Source organism: Syngnathoides biaculeatus, chromosome 19, assembly GCF_019802595.1.
Source record: "Syngnathoides biaculeatus isolate LvHL_M chromosome 19, ASM1980259v1, whole genome shotgun sequence".
In the NCBI taxonomy this organism is placed as follows: domain Eukaryota; kingdom Metazoa; phylum Chordata; class Actinopteri; order Syngnathiformes; family Syngnathidae; genus Syngnathoides; species Syngnathoides biaculeatus.
Window position 1 is genome coordinate 17,256,609 of NC_084658.1, and position 13,130 is coordinate 17,269,738.

Consider the following 13,130-nt stretch of genomic DNA (forward strand, 5'->3'; position numbering starts at 1 on the left):
GTCGACCGACTGAAACCTTGCCGGTGTTGCCGTCTCTCCTTTCTGCAACCTTTTTATGATCCCGCGCTTCGTTTCCACGGTCATGGATTTTTTTTTTTTTTTTTGGCCGCAGAAGCATCGCTAAAAGACGCGGCTTCCTTCTTTGGCGCCGGCCGTAATGTCGAAAAAAAGGAGGGCGAAAAATGAGAAGATACGAACACGGACGAGCATTGGCCGGAAAAAAACGGCGGACGGGGGACGGGCATTGCAAAGTCAAAACGTCTTGGGTCGAGGACTTCCCGGACGGCAAACAAAAATTGTCTTCAACTCACCTGCAAAGCTTTTCGACGTTGGATGAGTGGATATGAAAAAGATCTGAAGGTCAATCAGATCTCTGTCGTTTCGGCTCTCAACGGAGACAGCAACCCCGCCGCTGAGCGTCTGGAGGGATAATCTCAACGTGTGACCATCTTGAAAACTGCGCCGATATCAAAATGAACATGTTTGAAACTCACGAATGGCCTCGACCGGTTAAAAAAAAGACACCAAGAATCTTACTGATGCGAAACGAGCCACTTTGGTGGACTTTATTGGCACAATTGGAGCAGCAACGTGTTTGTGTGCTACAATGTCACGTTCCTCGACGATTGTCACAAGCACGTCGCGATTGCGTTGCGTACGGGAAACGAGCATGTTGTGCCTTTGGTCACATTCGTGATCGCCTGCACTGCTTTTTTGACGAGACGGGGCTACGGTGTGACCAAATGCAGCACCTCCGCTCCTGTTCTTAGGCGACAAAGCGCTACTTTTGGATTAGGGACGATGGCGTTCCTTCAAAAAGTCGACTGCATTGTGGGTACGAGTGAAGCGATGTGGCGTCTGGGTCTCCGTAGACGCCGCACAACAGTTTGTTTTTACAGATAAATACATTAAATACATTCCGGGGGACTCGAGCGCGGCCGCCGTCAGTAGAAGGCGGGGTTGGTGTGCTCGATGACGCATTTGCGGCAGTGGCGCAGCACGAAGCGCAGCGCCTCCGGCGGCACCTCGCACTCCTGCACGTTGAGCAGCTGCAGCTGGCAGCAGTTGGCGGCCAGCGCCCGCAGGCCGCGCCCCGTCACGCTCTCGCAGGCCCGCAGGCTGACGCGGCGCAGGCCGGCGCAGTACAGCGCCAGCTGCTCCAGCCCGCCGTCCGACACCAGCGGGCACTTGCCCACGTCCAGCGACTTGAGCTTGGGGCAGCTGCGGGCCAGGTGCCCCAAGCCGTGGTCCGTCAGCCCCTCGCAGCCGCGGGCGTTCAGGTAGCGCAGCTTGGGGCAGTAGCGGGCCACGTAGCGCACGCCCACGTCGGTGATGCGCGCGCAGTGCGCCACGCTCAGGTAGCGCAGGCAGCCCTCCAGGCGGGCCACCTCGCGCAGGCCGAAGTCACCCACCAGGCGGCAGTCGCTCAGGCTGAGCTCGCGGACGGACGGGCAGTGCAGGGCCAGGTGGCGCAACGCCTCGTCGCTGAGCCGCGTGCAGCGCCGCAGGTAAAGATGCGTCAGGCGGGGGCAGTGCGTGGCGATGATGCGCAGCCCGTCGTCCTCCAGGCACGAGCAGTCGGTCATGTCCAGGTAGCGGATGGAGATCTGCTGGCCGTGCAGCGGCGACAGCTGCAGCGACGCCTCCTCCGTCAGGCTGATGCACGTCACCTTGGAGCAGCCTGCGGGTGGCGCAAATGAGGCGGGCGACGACGCTTTTCTTCACACGTCCGGTTCCAGACGCGTATTTAGCTGAACTGCTGCGACTGTGCACTAAAACATAACCCGGCGCATACGTACAGAAAGAAAATAAGACGTTCACTACCTGAGAGGTCGAGGTGCTCCAAGTTGGGGCATCGCGACACCACCTCGAACAGGGCTTCGTTGGAGATGTTGTAGCAGCCGGCCACCTCCAGGCGGCGCAGTTCGGGGCAGCAGCGGGCCAGCACGTGCAGCCCGCGGTCGGTGAGCCGCTTGCAGCCGCTCGCCACCACCGTCTCCAGGGTGAGGCACACGTTGGGCGTGTCCTGGCACAGCCGGCGGGTCAGCACCCGCACGGCGCGGTCAGCGTTCAGTAGTTCGCCGTCCAGCCGCACGGTACTCCACAGCCGCGGGTCCCACGCCAGGTTGTGCCAGCGGCGGCACACGCGGGCGCAGCGGCACAGCTGGTTGGTGGCAAGGTGCGAGAAGATCTGCAGCAGGAGGCCGTCGGGCAGGAGGTCCGCCGGGGCGTGGCCCTTGGGGACGCGGGAGCGGGTGCGGGCGCCCGGCTGCGGGTGGACCACGGCTACCGTCTCGGAGGCGGCCGCCGACGAGGACGACGACGTGGAGCGGGTGTCGCGGCCGTTGCTGGACAGCGCCGGGGAGGACAGAGACGACGACTTGAGGCCGGGACTGGGCGTGCTCAGCGTCCTCGTGCCGGAGTCCAAACCTGAGAAGCCGAAAGACCGCAGAGGACAAGTCAGGCTGCGTGCACGTTTGAGCGACGCTGCCCGAAAAAGATGAGGCCGTCAGACGGGTCGACGGATGGACGCCGCGCTGGCCCTAATGTGGATTTGCGTGTCGGGATTGTCAGTGGGGAAGCCGCATCCTTCTTGCCGGATCGCTATTCCAGACCCACTTCAATCTCTGGCTCTGATTACATCGGCAGAACTCTTCTGGAACAGGTCGTCTGATTTGCAGCTACCTTTTAAAAGATCTCTGCTGATCGGCTACGGTCAGTTTCACACAAATCTTCCTGGCAAAGTCGACCGGCTCTTTTGGCTTTCCGTTAGGCAGGCGAGGTGAAATATTAGCGCTTTCGCACAGTCGCACAGGTAGAATTTAGACCGGTCTGCGCGGCACACAAGTACTGTGTGTATATATATGTATATATCAGCGATTGAAATAGACGCGTTGCTCCATCTTGGGATGGGATCGGTGGTTGGTTATTATTTTTCAAAAATCCTGATGGTGCAAAGCCTAATCAGAGTTCTGGAGAAGCTTGAATTTGCCAGACTCCTTCAATGCGACATTTGCGTGTTCGTCGGCGGGAGTACCGCCCGATTCCAGTTGACGGATGGAAACGTCCTCGGTAGTGAGTGACTGACTGAGATCTCGCTTGGTTTTCAGTGCGGAAAATGGATTTAAATCCAAGGCTAATTTGAGTCCAGGCAAGATTGTACTTGGAATTCGATTCAATTCAATTATCTGGTGTGACTGACACGCCGACAACAAAGCAGGAAGTCACAAAAATGTTCTTTTGACATGTGCAGATGCGCAACTATTGGGTCCACATTTGGATTTCAGTGAAAACGCAAGTAAAAGCCCAAAACAGGATGGAACAGAAGTGCACACTTTGCATGACAACACTTTTTTTTTGTCTCCATAACAACTCCTGATGAAGAACATCTGATGTGACCGAGAGGACGTTGACTTCATTCGTGAATCAACAAACTGGAATCTGCGCGCGGCCGTTGTCGCGGTGCAAAAAAAAAAAAAATCCTGCGCGTTTACGCACATGCTGGAGCACTCAACGTGGCGCAGGAAATCGGAGGAGAGCGAGTCCAACATCTGCTCTTTACCTTGGACGCAGAAGCGGGCAACCAGAAGGGCCGCTCGCATGCGTCCGTCCTGGAGGCGCGTGCGCCGACGCCGGGCCTGAAGTCATTTGCCGCTAATACCCAAATCCGATCCAGAAGGATCCAATTAGCATCAAGTGAGCCGCCGCCGCCGCCGCTTGGCAGCGCCATCTGGATGGCGCTTCGATGCACGGGAAATCGTTTGGGGGAGAAGTGCAGCTGTAAACCCTCGCGTACGCTTCCTTTTCCAAAGAATATCCTCGCAACAATCGTCAGCAACAAATTAGGAAGGATACATCTTTATAAAAATGGGTTACTCCACCGCCCGACACCACCAAATGCATGATTTACGATTGTCCAGGAAAGTGAAAGTGCATTTTATTTTGTTTGGCAAACCTGTTTACATCTAGCATGTGTGCTAATTTGTATACTGTCGTCTAGTCTGGGTCTTTGGAGACTGCCCGGTGACCCCCGCCCAGGGAGCAACGGGTCCACGTTCCCGCAAACACGGACGGATCTCGGGACCTTTTTTGCGACTCCCACGTGAGCACCCGTCCCCACACATTCATACGGCGCTGCAAAAAAAAAATGATGATTTTTTTTTTTTTATGCCCAATCGTGACAGTGAAGTGCAAAGAAACTGAAGTGTTCGTCACAAGCGCGACATTCATCCTTCATTTGCGGTCCTCTTCTTTTTCTTTTCTTTACAACGTTGAGTTCAACCCCGAGTCGTCACCGACTGGAGAGTCCCTTTGGAGGATTCAAAGACCGGCAAGTGCCTATTTCTGTGGAAACCTGCGCAGATGCGACGGGAATGCGGACGCGGGAGACACAAAGTCGCTTTCCCACGTGAGGGTTCAAGCGACGGGAACGGAGACGGAATGAAGAAGGAAGCGCAGCATTCGATTTGGGACGTTTGTGGTTGTTATGAAAGAAGCGAGAGGAAAAGGAAGGCGGGGAGATAACTTGGCAGCGGGGGCTGAGACAAGTGCAGGCGGGGGGAAGGCTCCCAGTGGAAGATCGCCACTCAAGCCCCCGTGAGCAGTCCAGACAGGAAGCCAGGTGGCGCTCTTTTTGACAGGATGACAGTGAACCTTTTTCGTGCTTTCTTGCACGACAGTACGTTACGCCACAACTGAGCTCCAGCGTAGACGAGGGAGGGAAGGCCCCCTGCTAAACTTCAGCATTGCTGTCGTAATTCATACACACCAGAGGGAATATTGACCAATGAGTATTCTTCTACCCTCTGTTTGTATGCGTTGTTGCGCCGTCTTAAAGTTCTTTCAGTCAACATCAATGCTGATTTCTGTACCAAGTATCTTGAAACTTTTGTAGGTCTATGAACGGTTTTGGTTTTCCATCTTGTGAAGGGCTCTCCCTTTGCCATCAAATCAGCAGTTTTCTTATTCTGCATGCATTCAAAATCAAATGTAAAAAAAAACCCAAAAAAACAAAAAAGAAGAGAGAAAATCAAAGGTCCAAGATTCGGCAAAAATAAAAACGGGGGTTGGACGTATTCCCACGCGTCAACCAGTTACTCATTTTCACCCCATGTGTCACAATACTCTGAGCGGGACGCCGGGCCTTAAAAAACACCAGATTCTGCCCTCGGTTTGAATTGAATACGAGGAAGTCGAGGCTCGCGTGCACGCGAGCTATCAGCAGAGCCTTGGCGCAGGAAGCGCCGACGTCACGGCACAAGTCGGAGGACAATGCGGCATTCGGACAGGAAGCGGAGCGCTCGGCCGACCTTCGCCTGGACCGCGACGGTTCTCGGCGACGTGATTTCTGTCCCGCAAGCCAAAAGTCTGCAATGGATCACTGACATTGGGCGGAGCGTCTTGACACGCTTGGGAACGTGCACACGTTTCGCTTGTTGGACCCTGGAAACTCTACAAAGGCTAACTCCAGATTCCAAGGGTATGATGGCTCGGTACCGATGGCTTTCATGTGTCCCTTTCACAATCAGTTTCAGCAAGGAGTGACCCAGTGATGTTCTACGACAGTCTTGCGTTTCTTGACAGCTTGAGAGTGAGAACAGATGCGAGTGAACACTAGAAAAGTGTCGCGTAAGTGTGTTTAAATGCCTTGAAAAGCGTGCGGAAGGTGGACAACTACCCCAAAAGATTTGGACATGGTTTCTTCTGCAGATCTTCTCCTACCACGGCCGCATCGACACGTCCCCAAAGTTTGCACGAGGACGCGGCAAACTTCTTCTCTAGTAACCGACAAGAAGCCACCGAAAAACGCGGAGGCATCTTCGGGCTAACCCTTCTTCCTGCGGCCGTCCCTCTGCGCTTGTGATGTCGCTCACGCCGTCCTCAAAAGAAATAAAAACCAAAAAAAAAAAAAAAACGCTCGCGCTGCATTTGCACGGCGCGGCACCGAACAGCAAAAACCGTCCTCGGCGGAGGTAATGACACGCCGGCGCTTTGCTCCCGGCACCACTGCGCCTAATTACAACCCCGCGGCAGTTGTGCCGGGGCCGTAAAAAGATTTGATATGTATTCAAGTCGTAAACGTTGGGGAGCCATGTTTGGGGTCATGTGTGTTAAGCTAATTACATGATGTAGCATCTGTCGCGTAGCCAAGCCTGCCTGCCGTGTCACTCAGTCACGACTTTGGCAACCACAACAAAAGTCTCCTACTACCAGGGAGCACCTAGCTAGTTCCTAAAATGATTTCAAAGTAGGAATCCTGCTTTCGGAATCATTCATCATTCCCTACTCCCCAATCGCAACAAAAGTCTTTTTAGTAAACGGCACACTCGGCAGAGAAATGAAAAATTGCTGGTGAACGCTACCCGAGCGCCGTTAATGACGTCACAGCTGTCGCAAAATTACAACGTGCTGCATCAAAGTTAGCTCGTGGGACGTCTGCTGGAAACATCCAACAAAAAAATTCACGTGTCTGATCTTTCACAGCCCCCAAAATGTTGTCTCGGGGGACAACTCAAGCACCGAACATAGCCAAGGAAAGAAAACCTTTGTCATCAACCACGGTCGCTCATTATTCATCGGCGATAGCTAGCGAGATGTACCGAGACTTTGGCCGAACATTCTGCCGCTCCACGGTCGAGCGGTTGGCTGTAAATTGGCCGAGCGGCAGACGACATCCAACAAACGCGCGACTAGAAGTCGGGCGTCCCGCATTTGGGTCCCACTCCATGTCCCGTGTTCGTCGCGGTGGACCTTTTACGAGTTGAAATTAGCGTGACGTGGGTGAAAATTGTTCCGAAAGGTGATGAGTCTCATGTTAAGTGTGTTCACGTTTGCTTTTAAGAGCTTTGACTAGATAACTGGGTTGACTGGGTAGGGTTTTCGCACTGTAATGGGTTCAACGTCTGGCATCAGCGCAATGCAGTATCAGTCTAATCTGGTTTTCAGTTAGCAAGGTTGAAAACAACACTTGTGAAGAAGCCTTTGACCCTGATTGAACACCGCAACTACTACTGGGACCCCGCCTACGTGATGAAACCAAGCCCACAATAAGGGGGGGGCAAAACTCTCCCAGGCTTTGGCCGGTCCAGAGCAGCGAAAGAACCCCAAGTCCGCCTACGAGAGGCCGAGGGCCAGATGCGTCTTTCCCAGCTTCGCTTGTCATTGATGTGAAAAATGTGACTTGAATGACGGCAACGAGGCCTCCGCTTCCTCCTTCGCTCAACCGACTTTTCTCTCCTCTCGGTTTTCCTTTTTCACTCTTCATTGCCCGACTCCGCGAATGAAAGCGGCGGCGGCGGCGGCTGATGAGGGAAAATCTCTTTGTCTCTCGTTTCCTCCCTGCGTTCTCTTGACACAAACTTTCCAAGAATGTTTTACCAGGTCGTTCTTGGAACGATGCGCTTTATTATGTCGCTTGGAATGGACAAAATGGAGTCGACAGCGCAATCCCTACAAATTCCATTCAATTCACTTCACAGTCAAGCCTGGGAATTTTCAAGGGGGGGGGGGTTGTATAGGTGAAAATCTGCAATATATGATGTATAAAAACATGTTTTTGTTCTTACTCCTCCTCCCCCCACATGCTTATACAATACTCGAAAGAAACTTGAATCTGGAGAATATCCTCCCTCAGTCTAACTGCTGCTGCAGCGTGTTCTGATTCGTTTAGAGGAGCAACGGACCAGCTGGGCGACAACTGTGTGACCTGCTCGTGCGAAATGTGACGTGGGGATGGATGGGGGTGGGAATGCCGGGGGGGGGGGGGGGGTTTCAACGGGACATGCGGCAGCGGCGGTTGCGGACTGTACAATTACTGCCACTTAGCGTGGAAGGCAAAACAACACTTTCGGCCAGAACTCAGGAGGGGGAAAAGTGCTCCTGAATCTCACGCTAACCCTTGATGGACGACTTACCCCCCGCCCCCATCCGCGGTCACATTCCCTCGCTGGATCGCCGTTCACCTACTATGGATTCAGCGCATTGCAGATTTTCTTTATCATATTGTGGGATTTGAAGTGTTTTTGTGGTCAAACAAATGCTTTTGAAATCTTTAAGATTACGCCCATCCATTTTCGGAGCCTACTCATCCTCACCAGGGTCGCAGCCAATCCCAGCTGTCATCGGGCAGGAGGCGGGGCACACCCTCAACTGGTTGCCAGCCCACATGATCGTTATGAAATATGGAAAGTACAAAGGGTAACCGTAAGGATTCGCTCTGCAACTGGCTGGTTCCGGAGCACACGACCCGTCGGCCTGCGACAGCGACCCGCAGCTCCCTTTCCCCTCGAAGGCCGATTCCGACGAGGGTCATCCCAGGAACGCCCGGGTTCCTCGCCAAAACCAGGCAGCGCAAAAAACGTCGGACGAGACGCAGACGGGCGAGCGAGGAGGAGGAGGAGGAGGAGGAGGAGGAGGAGGAGGAGGGGACGAGGGTGGGCTTAATGAGGACCAGATGCTTCACCTTCGCTGGAAGTCGCATTCTTGGGCGCGTCGGTGGCCGTGTGATCGGTGCTGGAACTGACGTCGGACGAGATGCTGGAGCTTCCTTTGCCTGCGGAGGAAGCAGAGCCACAAGCTTGAGGATGAAAAAAGTCTCATCTCGTCCGCTTCGTACTTGGGAGCGGAAAAAGCAACGCTTGAATGCCTTTCCCCTTTCAGTCCCGGTCACCAGCAATCACTCTGCTAGCCAAACGACCACCGCGCTGCTTTTTTGGGCGCACGCAATCCGCTCCGTAGCCAAACGGCTGCAACGGCTTCTTTCGCGTCGGAAATGTACATCTCGCCGCAGGAAAGCCACTTCGCTTCTATGTTTAGGGAGCCTTTCTAAAGGCTCGTAAAGCGGCGCCTATGTTAAGAAAGGATGCGAAATTCCATAGAAGGGCTAACAACTAGCAAAGGTGTCCCGATGTAATAAGCCGATAAGTCACGGATATTTGAACACGGCAAATCGACCCTTACTGAGTTTAGTTGTGAAAGTCGTCTTCTTTGTCTACGTTATACTGCCCCCAGGTGGCCAAAGTGCTCACACCGGAATGAGCCGCCGCAGGATCCAAATTTTGAAAGGAAAAATGCCCTTTCCGATCATTTCAACGTTGCGCCGCTCCTCTGCGTCCGTACTTGACTTCAACTTTTTCCTTTTTGCGCCGCTTGGAGGGGGCGGGGCAAACGCACGGTCCGCCGCGGTGACTGCAGTCTGAGCGTCGGCTTCCTTTTTTTTTTATGGGTTTTCATTTCTCCGGCGGGGATGATAAACGCAGCCCTGCGGCTCTCCCCCCCCCACAAAGAGTCCGCGCCACTCAGCCGGCACGACGGGCCGGAGAGCTTCGCCCCGGAAAGTCGCCGCCCGGCCTCCGGCTAAGCGACGTCGCATATGCAAATTTGGGCTTCTTACTGGGGAGGAGAAAAATGACGTGGAAAAAAAACCAAAAACAATCTTCATGTAGTATACGGTTTATGTACAGTATGTGTTTGTACTTCTTTATTGATGTATTGCCGGTGCACATTCCAGGAAAGCAAAAACACTTTGTCGATCCCTTATGTAAGATTATTTTGTTTAAGGAGGTAAGCCATGTTAGAAATTTAAAATCAAATGATAGACCCACGTGGATACGAAGAAACGGAATTAGTTGGGAAACAACATGGAATTGGCCAAATTCGGGACATGTTGTGGCCCAACGTAGTACGACAATGAAGGCGTGCGACTCTACATCGGGACCGCGCGTATGCCGTAAAAAAAAACAAAACAAAAGTCGACAAAAAAACAAATGGAGAGGCACGCGCGGAACATCCACTGGACTCGAGTCCAGCTGCGACTCATAAAAAGTCCCCAGCGCCTTTTTGGTCACATCCAGACAGAAGTGATGCAACGGGAGAAATTGTCTCATTTTGGTCATTTTCTCCGCTCCGCAGCGAGGACGACGAGGAGCTCGGCCGGCGCCGCCGCCGCCGCCGGGAGCGCGCGGCTTCTGCTGATTGGTTCCGGACGGATCGCGGTGCTCTCCCTCAGTTTGGACGAGAAGGACCCGGACGGCTTTGGGAAGGAATCACAAAGCAAGTCTCGAGCCACAAAGTCACCAAAGGTAAGTCGAGTCGGGTCATTGATTGAAAACGCGAAAGTGTGAACGATTTTCACACGGGACAAACAAAGCTGTCAAACTTTTTGTCCTCTCCTCAAAGTAGATTTCCGATTTCCTCATGGCGAGAGAGGAGGATTGCTTGAGAAGGTGTGTCGGATACATTTGAGGGGTTTTGGGAGGATCCTCGCATTTTTGACGTGTACTCGGCAGACTAGAACTAGAACTGGACCTTCACCTACTCGCTCTGACGTCAGGGCCATTTTGGCGACGGTCCGATACCATCGACTCCCTCGGTGGAAATCTGGGGACGGTGGGGGTGACCCCATCTTCCGCCAGCCCGTTTTTAAACCTACCAAGCCCGTTCGGGTCTACGCCCGTCGACGCGGTCTCGTGCCTTTTTAGGATTTGAAAGTGGCTGAAAAACGCCCCCCGAGTAAGTCGCAACCGGACTCGACGGAGGCGGCCCGGGACGGTCCCGCCGCTCCGCTTCCTCGCCGAACGCCGTTATTTGAAGCTCGGTCGCTATCGGCTTAGCGCGGGATCACGCTGGAATGTTATTTGTCCCGAGCCGGGCGGAGAGAACTTAACGTGGCCTCCGGGACGATAACGCCGAGGGGAAGGCTGACATTTCGAGTCGGGAGATTGTATCGCTGTTGTGGAATGGGAGTCTGGGACTCGACTTATCACAACATCCGCGCTTTGGGAAGGAAAAAATAAGAAATAGGGCTGCATTCCATTTAGGTGAGCCGCTTTTCCTCGCTTGAGCTGCAAGATGGAGAAAGCCTTTTCACAAAGAACGACCGGAACCGGACCTCGGGTCGTTTCTTATCTAGCCGCGCGGAAGAAACATTTCATCCGTGACCAGAGTAAGGAGGAACGTTTTTTTTTTTTTTGGAAAGGAGGTGCAGCAGCACACGTGCAAAATTCCGGCGGTTTGAAATTTGCCACAGAATTTGGGAACTCGATTCGATTCACACTGTCGACGTTTTTCGTGCATCAACTGGAATCCCACCGATGAACGTTTTTCAACAGGAAGCCGCGGAAGATCGTCTTCGCCGGCTTGTCTGTTAAATTCAACCTTTTACGCAACTGCAATGACTAACAAATCCCTGCGGAGGGCGGCGTTGCGCCCCTTTGGATTCGTGAGCAGCCGCACATTTCGTATCGAACTGTCGGACCGAAGGGCAAAAAAATTCTCAGCAATTGTCTCTTATCGATATCTCAGTGGTGCAGAAGGCCTGGCGCTCATGACCTTTGACCCCGTCGCAGCACGTGCGCTCGCTCTGGGCCATTTAGACCTGACGTGTCAATTAAGACGCAAAGGTTAAAATAATTTCACTTGGGCCCTCATACTCTACCGTAACGTTAAACTTTGATGATGTTGTCGAACGTTTTGGAGTTTCCAAGCGCCTCTCCGTGATATATGAAACTTATTTCAAACTTTTTCGTACCCCCATGATTGAAAGGGGTTAGCCACGAGACTGGGTTACGACGACGACTACAATACTAGATACGAGTAGATCTACTACGTCCCAGTGTAATAAATTGCGAGCAAAATCCATGCGTGTATTTTGATTCCCGCATCAGTGTCAATGCCGGCTGACGGCCGTTGCACTGCGCCGTTTTTCTTTGCGAATTGACGCAAAAGTGGCCCGTTTTGCCATCGGCCGTTTACAATTTATGTATTCCAATGCGGGCCCCCGCGAGTGCTTGATGTATTGCGGTACCTTGAAATAGGTGCCCCCTCTTGGATGAAAAGCGAGTTGCAAGTTTTAGCGCGTTTTGAGGGACCGAATTGCACACAAAAAGAAGATTGACTGCAGTCCGGTTGCGCCGAGAGGCTCAAATGGATCCGTCTTTTGCCTTGAGGGTGACGGAGACGTCTTCACGAGAATGAAACTTGTTGAAATGTTTCTCACGTGCTGCTTTTGCCCTGCCGCTTACGTTTTTTTTTTTTTTTGTCTGTCCAAGTGCGCATGCAGTCGCATTTTTTTTTTTTTGTCTCGCTTAAAATCAGCGGCGCAACTTTGGCGCACTCACCCTCGCTTCCGTACACTTTTCCGTTGTTGGCACCCATTGGAGAGGACACATAGTCGAGCGCCGACGAAAAAGGAGAAATTCCCAAAAAATCCAAATTGTTAATCCAGATGTGGACGCGAGCGCGACGCCCTTCTTCCTCTCCTTCTTCCTCTTTTTCTTCTGCTTCTCCTTCCAGCGGTGCACGCCGCGTCTACGTCTCTCTCTCTCTCTCTCTCTCTCTCTCTCTCTCTCTCTCTCATCTCTCTCTCTCTCTCTCTCTCTCTCTCTCTCTCTCTCTCTCTCTCTCTCTCTCTCTCTCTCTCTCTCCTCTCTCTCTCTCTCTCTCTCTCTCTCCTCCTTTTTTCTCCCTTTTCTTGCACATGCGCAAAATGTGTCGCGGGTGGAGAAAAGTTGGGGAGAGGGAGACAAAAAAAAAAAAAAGTTCCGGAAGTGTCCTAAATGGCAAGCAGCTGTTGTCGTCCGCCTGCACAGCGGCGTGCACGCGCACCAGCTCCGAGTGTCCGACGTGCGCGAGCCTCGCGTCCTCTGGATTTAAAGGGACCGCAGCACCCAGAAAGCGCCGCCTTGCAAATATGAAAACAACGGAACGGCATCAGAATTACGAGAACTCCCCTGAGGGACTGCTCATTGGCATGTATAGGGTGTCCCCAAAAAATGTGGACACGCTTTAAATTATTGGAAACTTGATGTTTATTATCATTTGAATAATTTTTAACATGTAAAACAGTTTACAAATATTATTTGAAGAGTGTATACATTTTTGGGGGACACCCTGTTTGTGTCTACATATATATATATATATTTTATTATATATATATATGTATGAGAGAGGATATGTTTTTTGTTGAGAGTCATAAAGTCTCAGGACTTTAGTGGCAAAATCCCGCAGAGGGCGCTGTAGTGCAGCAGGGTAGGGGGAAGCCAACATTTTGTTTTTTTTAAGTTGCTGAAGTATGTATCAGCACACCTTTCAAATTGTAATATGTTGTACCTGAGGTCACACACCGCAGGTGC

The 13,130-nt window shown here is 52.6% G+C and overlaps 1 protein-coding gene and 1 long non-coding RNA gene across 4 annotated transcripts; one reads left to right on the forward strand and one right to left on the reverse strand.

Moving 5' to 3' along the window:
• Nucleotides 1–537: 537 nt before the first annotated feature.
• LOC133492463 (F-box/LRR-repeat protein 7-like) lies at nt 538–12,333 on the reverse strand. 3 transcript variants are annotated; one of them, XM_061804678.1, is made up of 4 exons: nt 12,117–12,333; nt 8,462–8,551; nt 1,825–2,430; nt 538–1,681 (listed from the first exon to the last, which is right to left on the reverse strand). In XM_061804678.1, the coding sequence occupies exons 1-4, from the start codon at nt 12,151–12,153 to the stop codon at nt 945–947; spliced, it is 1,470 nt and encodes a 489-aa protein (XP_061660662.1). In that variant the 5' UTR covers nt 12,154–12,333; the 3' UTR covers nt 538–944. The 3 variants fall into 3 exon arrangements, with proteins under 3 accessions (XP_061660662.1, XP_061660661.1, XP_061660663.1); XM_061804677.1 differs by lacking the exons at nt 8,462–8,551; nt 12,117–12,333 and adding an exon at nt 3,499–3,769; XM_061804679.1 differs by lacking the exons at nt 8,462–8,551; nt 12,117–12,333 and adding an exon at nt 3,563–3,727.
• LOC133492465 (uncharacterized) lies at nt 3,966–6,711 on the forward strand. Its single transcript, XR_009792639.1, has 2 exons — nt 3,966–4,102; nt 4,185–6,711. It is a non-coding gene; the product is annotated as an uncharacterized LOC133492465 (long non-coding RNA).
• Nucleotides 12,334–13,130: the final 797 nt, after the last annotated feature.

Coding starts and splice junctions, on each gene's coding strand:
- LOC133492463 (XM_061804677.1), bottom strand. CDS start 3,730: ATGGCGCTGCCAAGCGGCGGCGGCGGCGGCTCACTTGATGCTAATTGG. Junction 2,431..3,498: donor CACGTTGAGTGCTCCAGCAT/GTGCGTAAACGC, acceptor TCGGCTTCTCAG/GTTTGGACTCCGGCACGAGG. Junction 1,682..1,824: donor GGAGCACCTCGACCTCTCAG/GTAGTGAACGTC, acceptor CGCCACCCGCAG/GCTGCTCCAAGGTGACGTGC.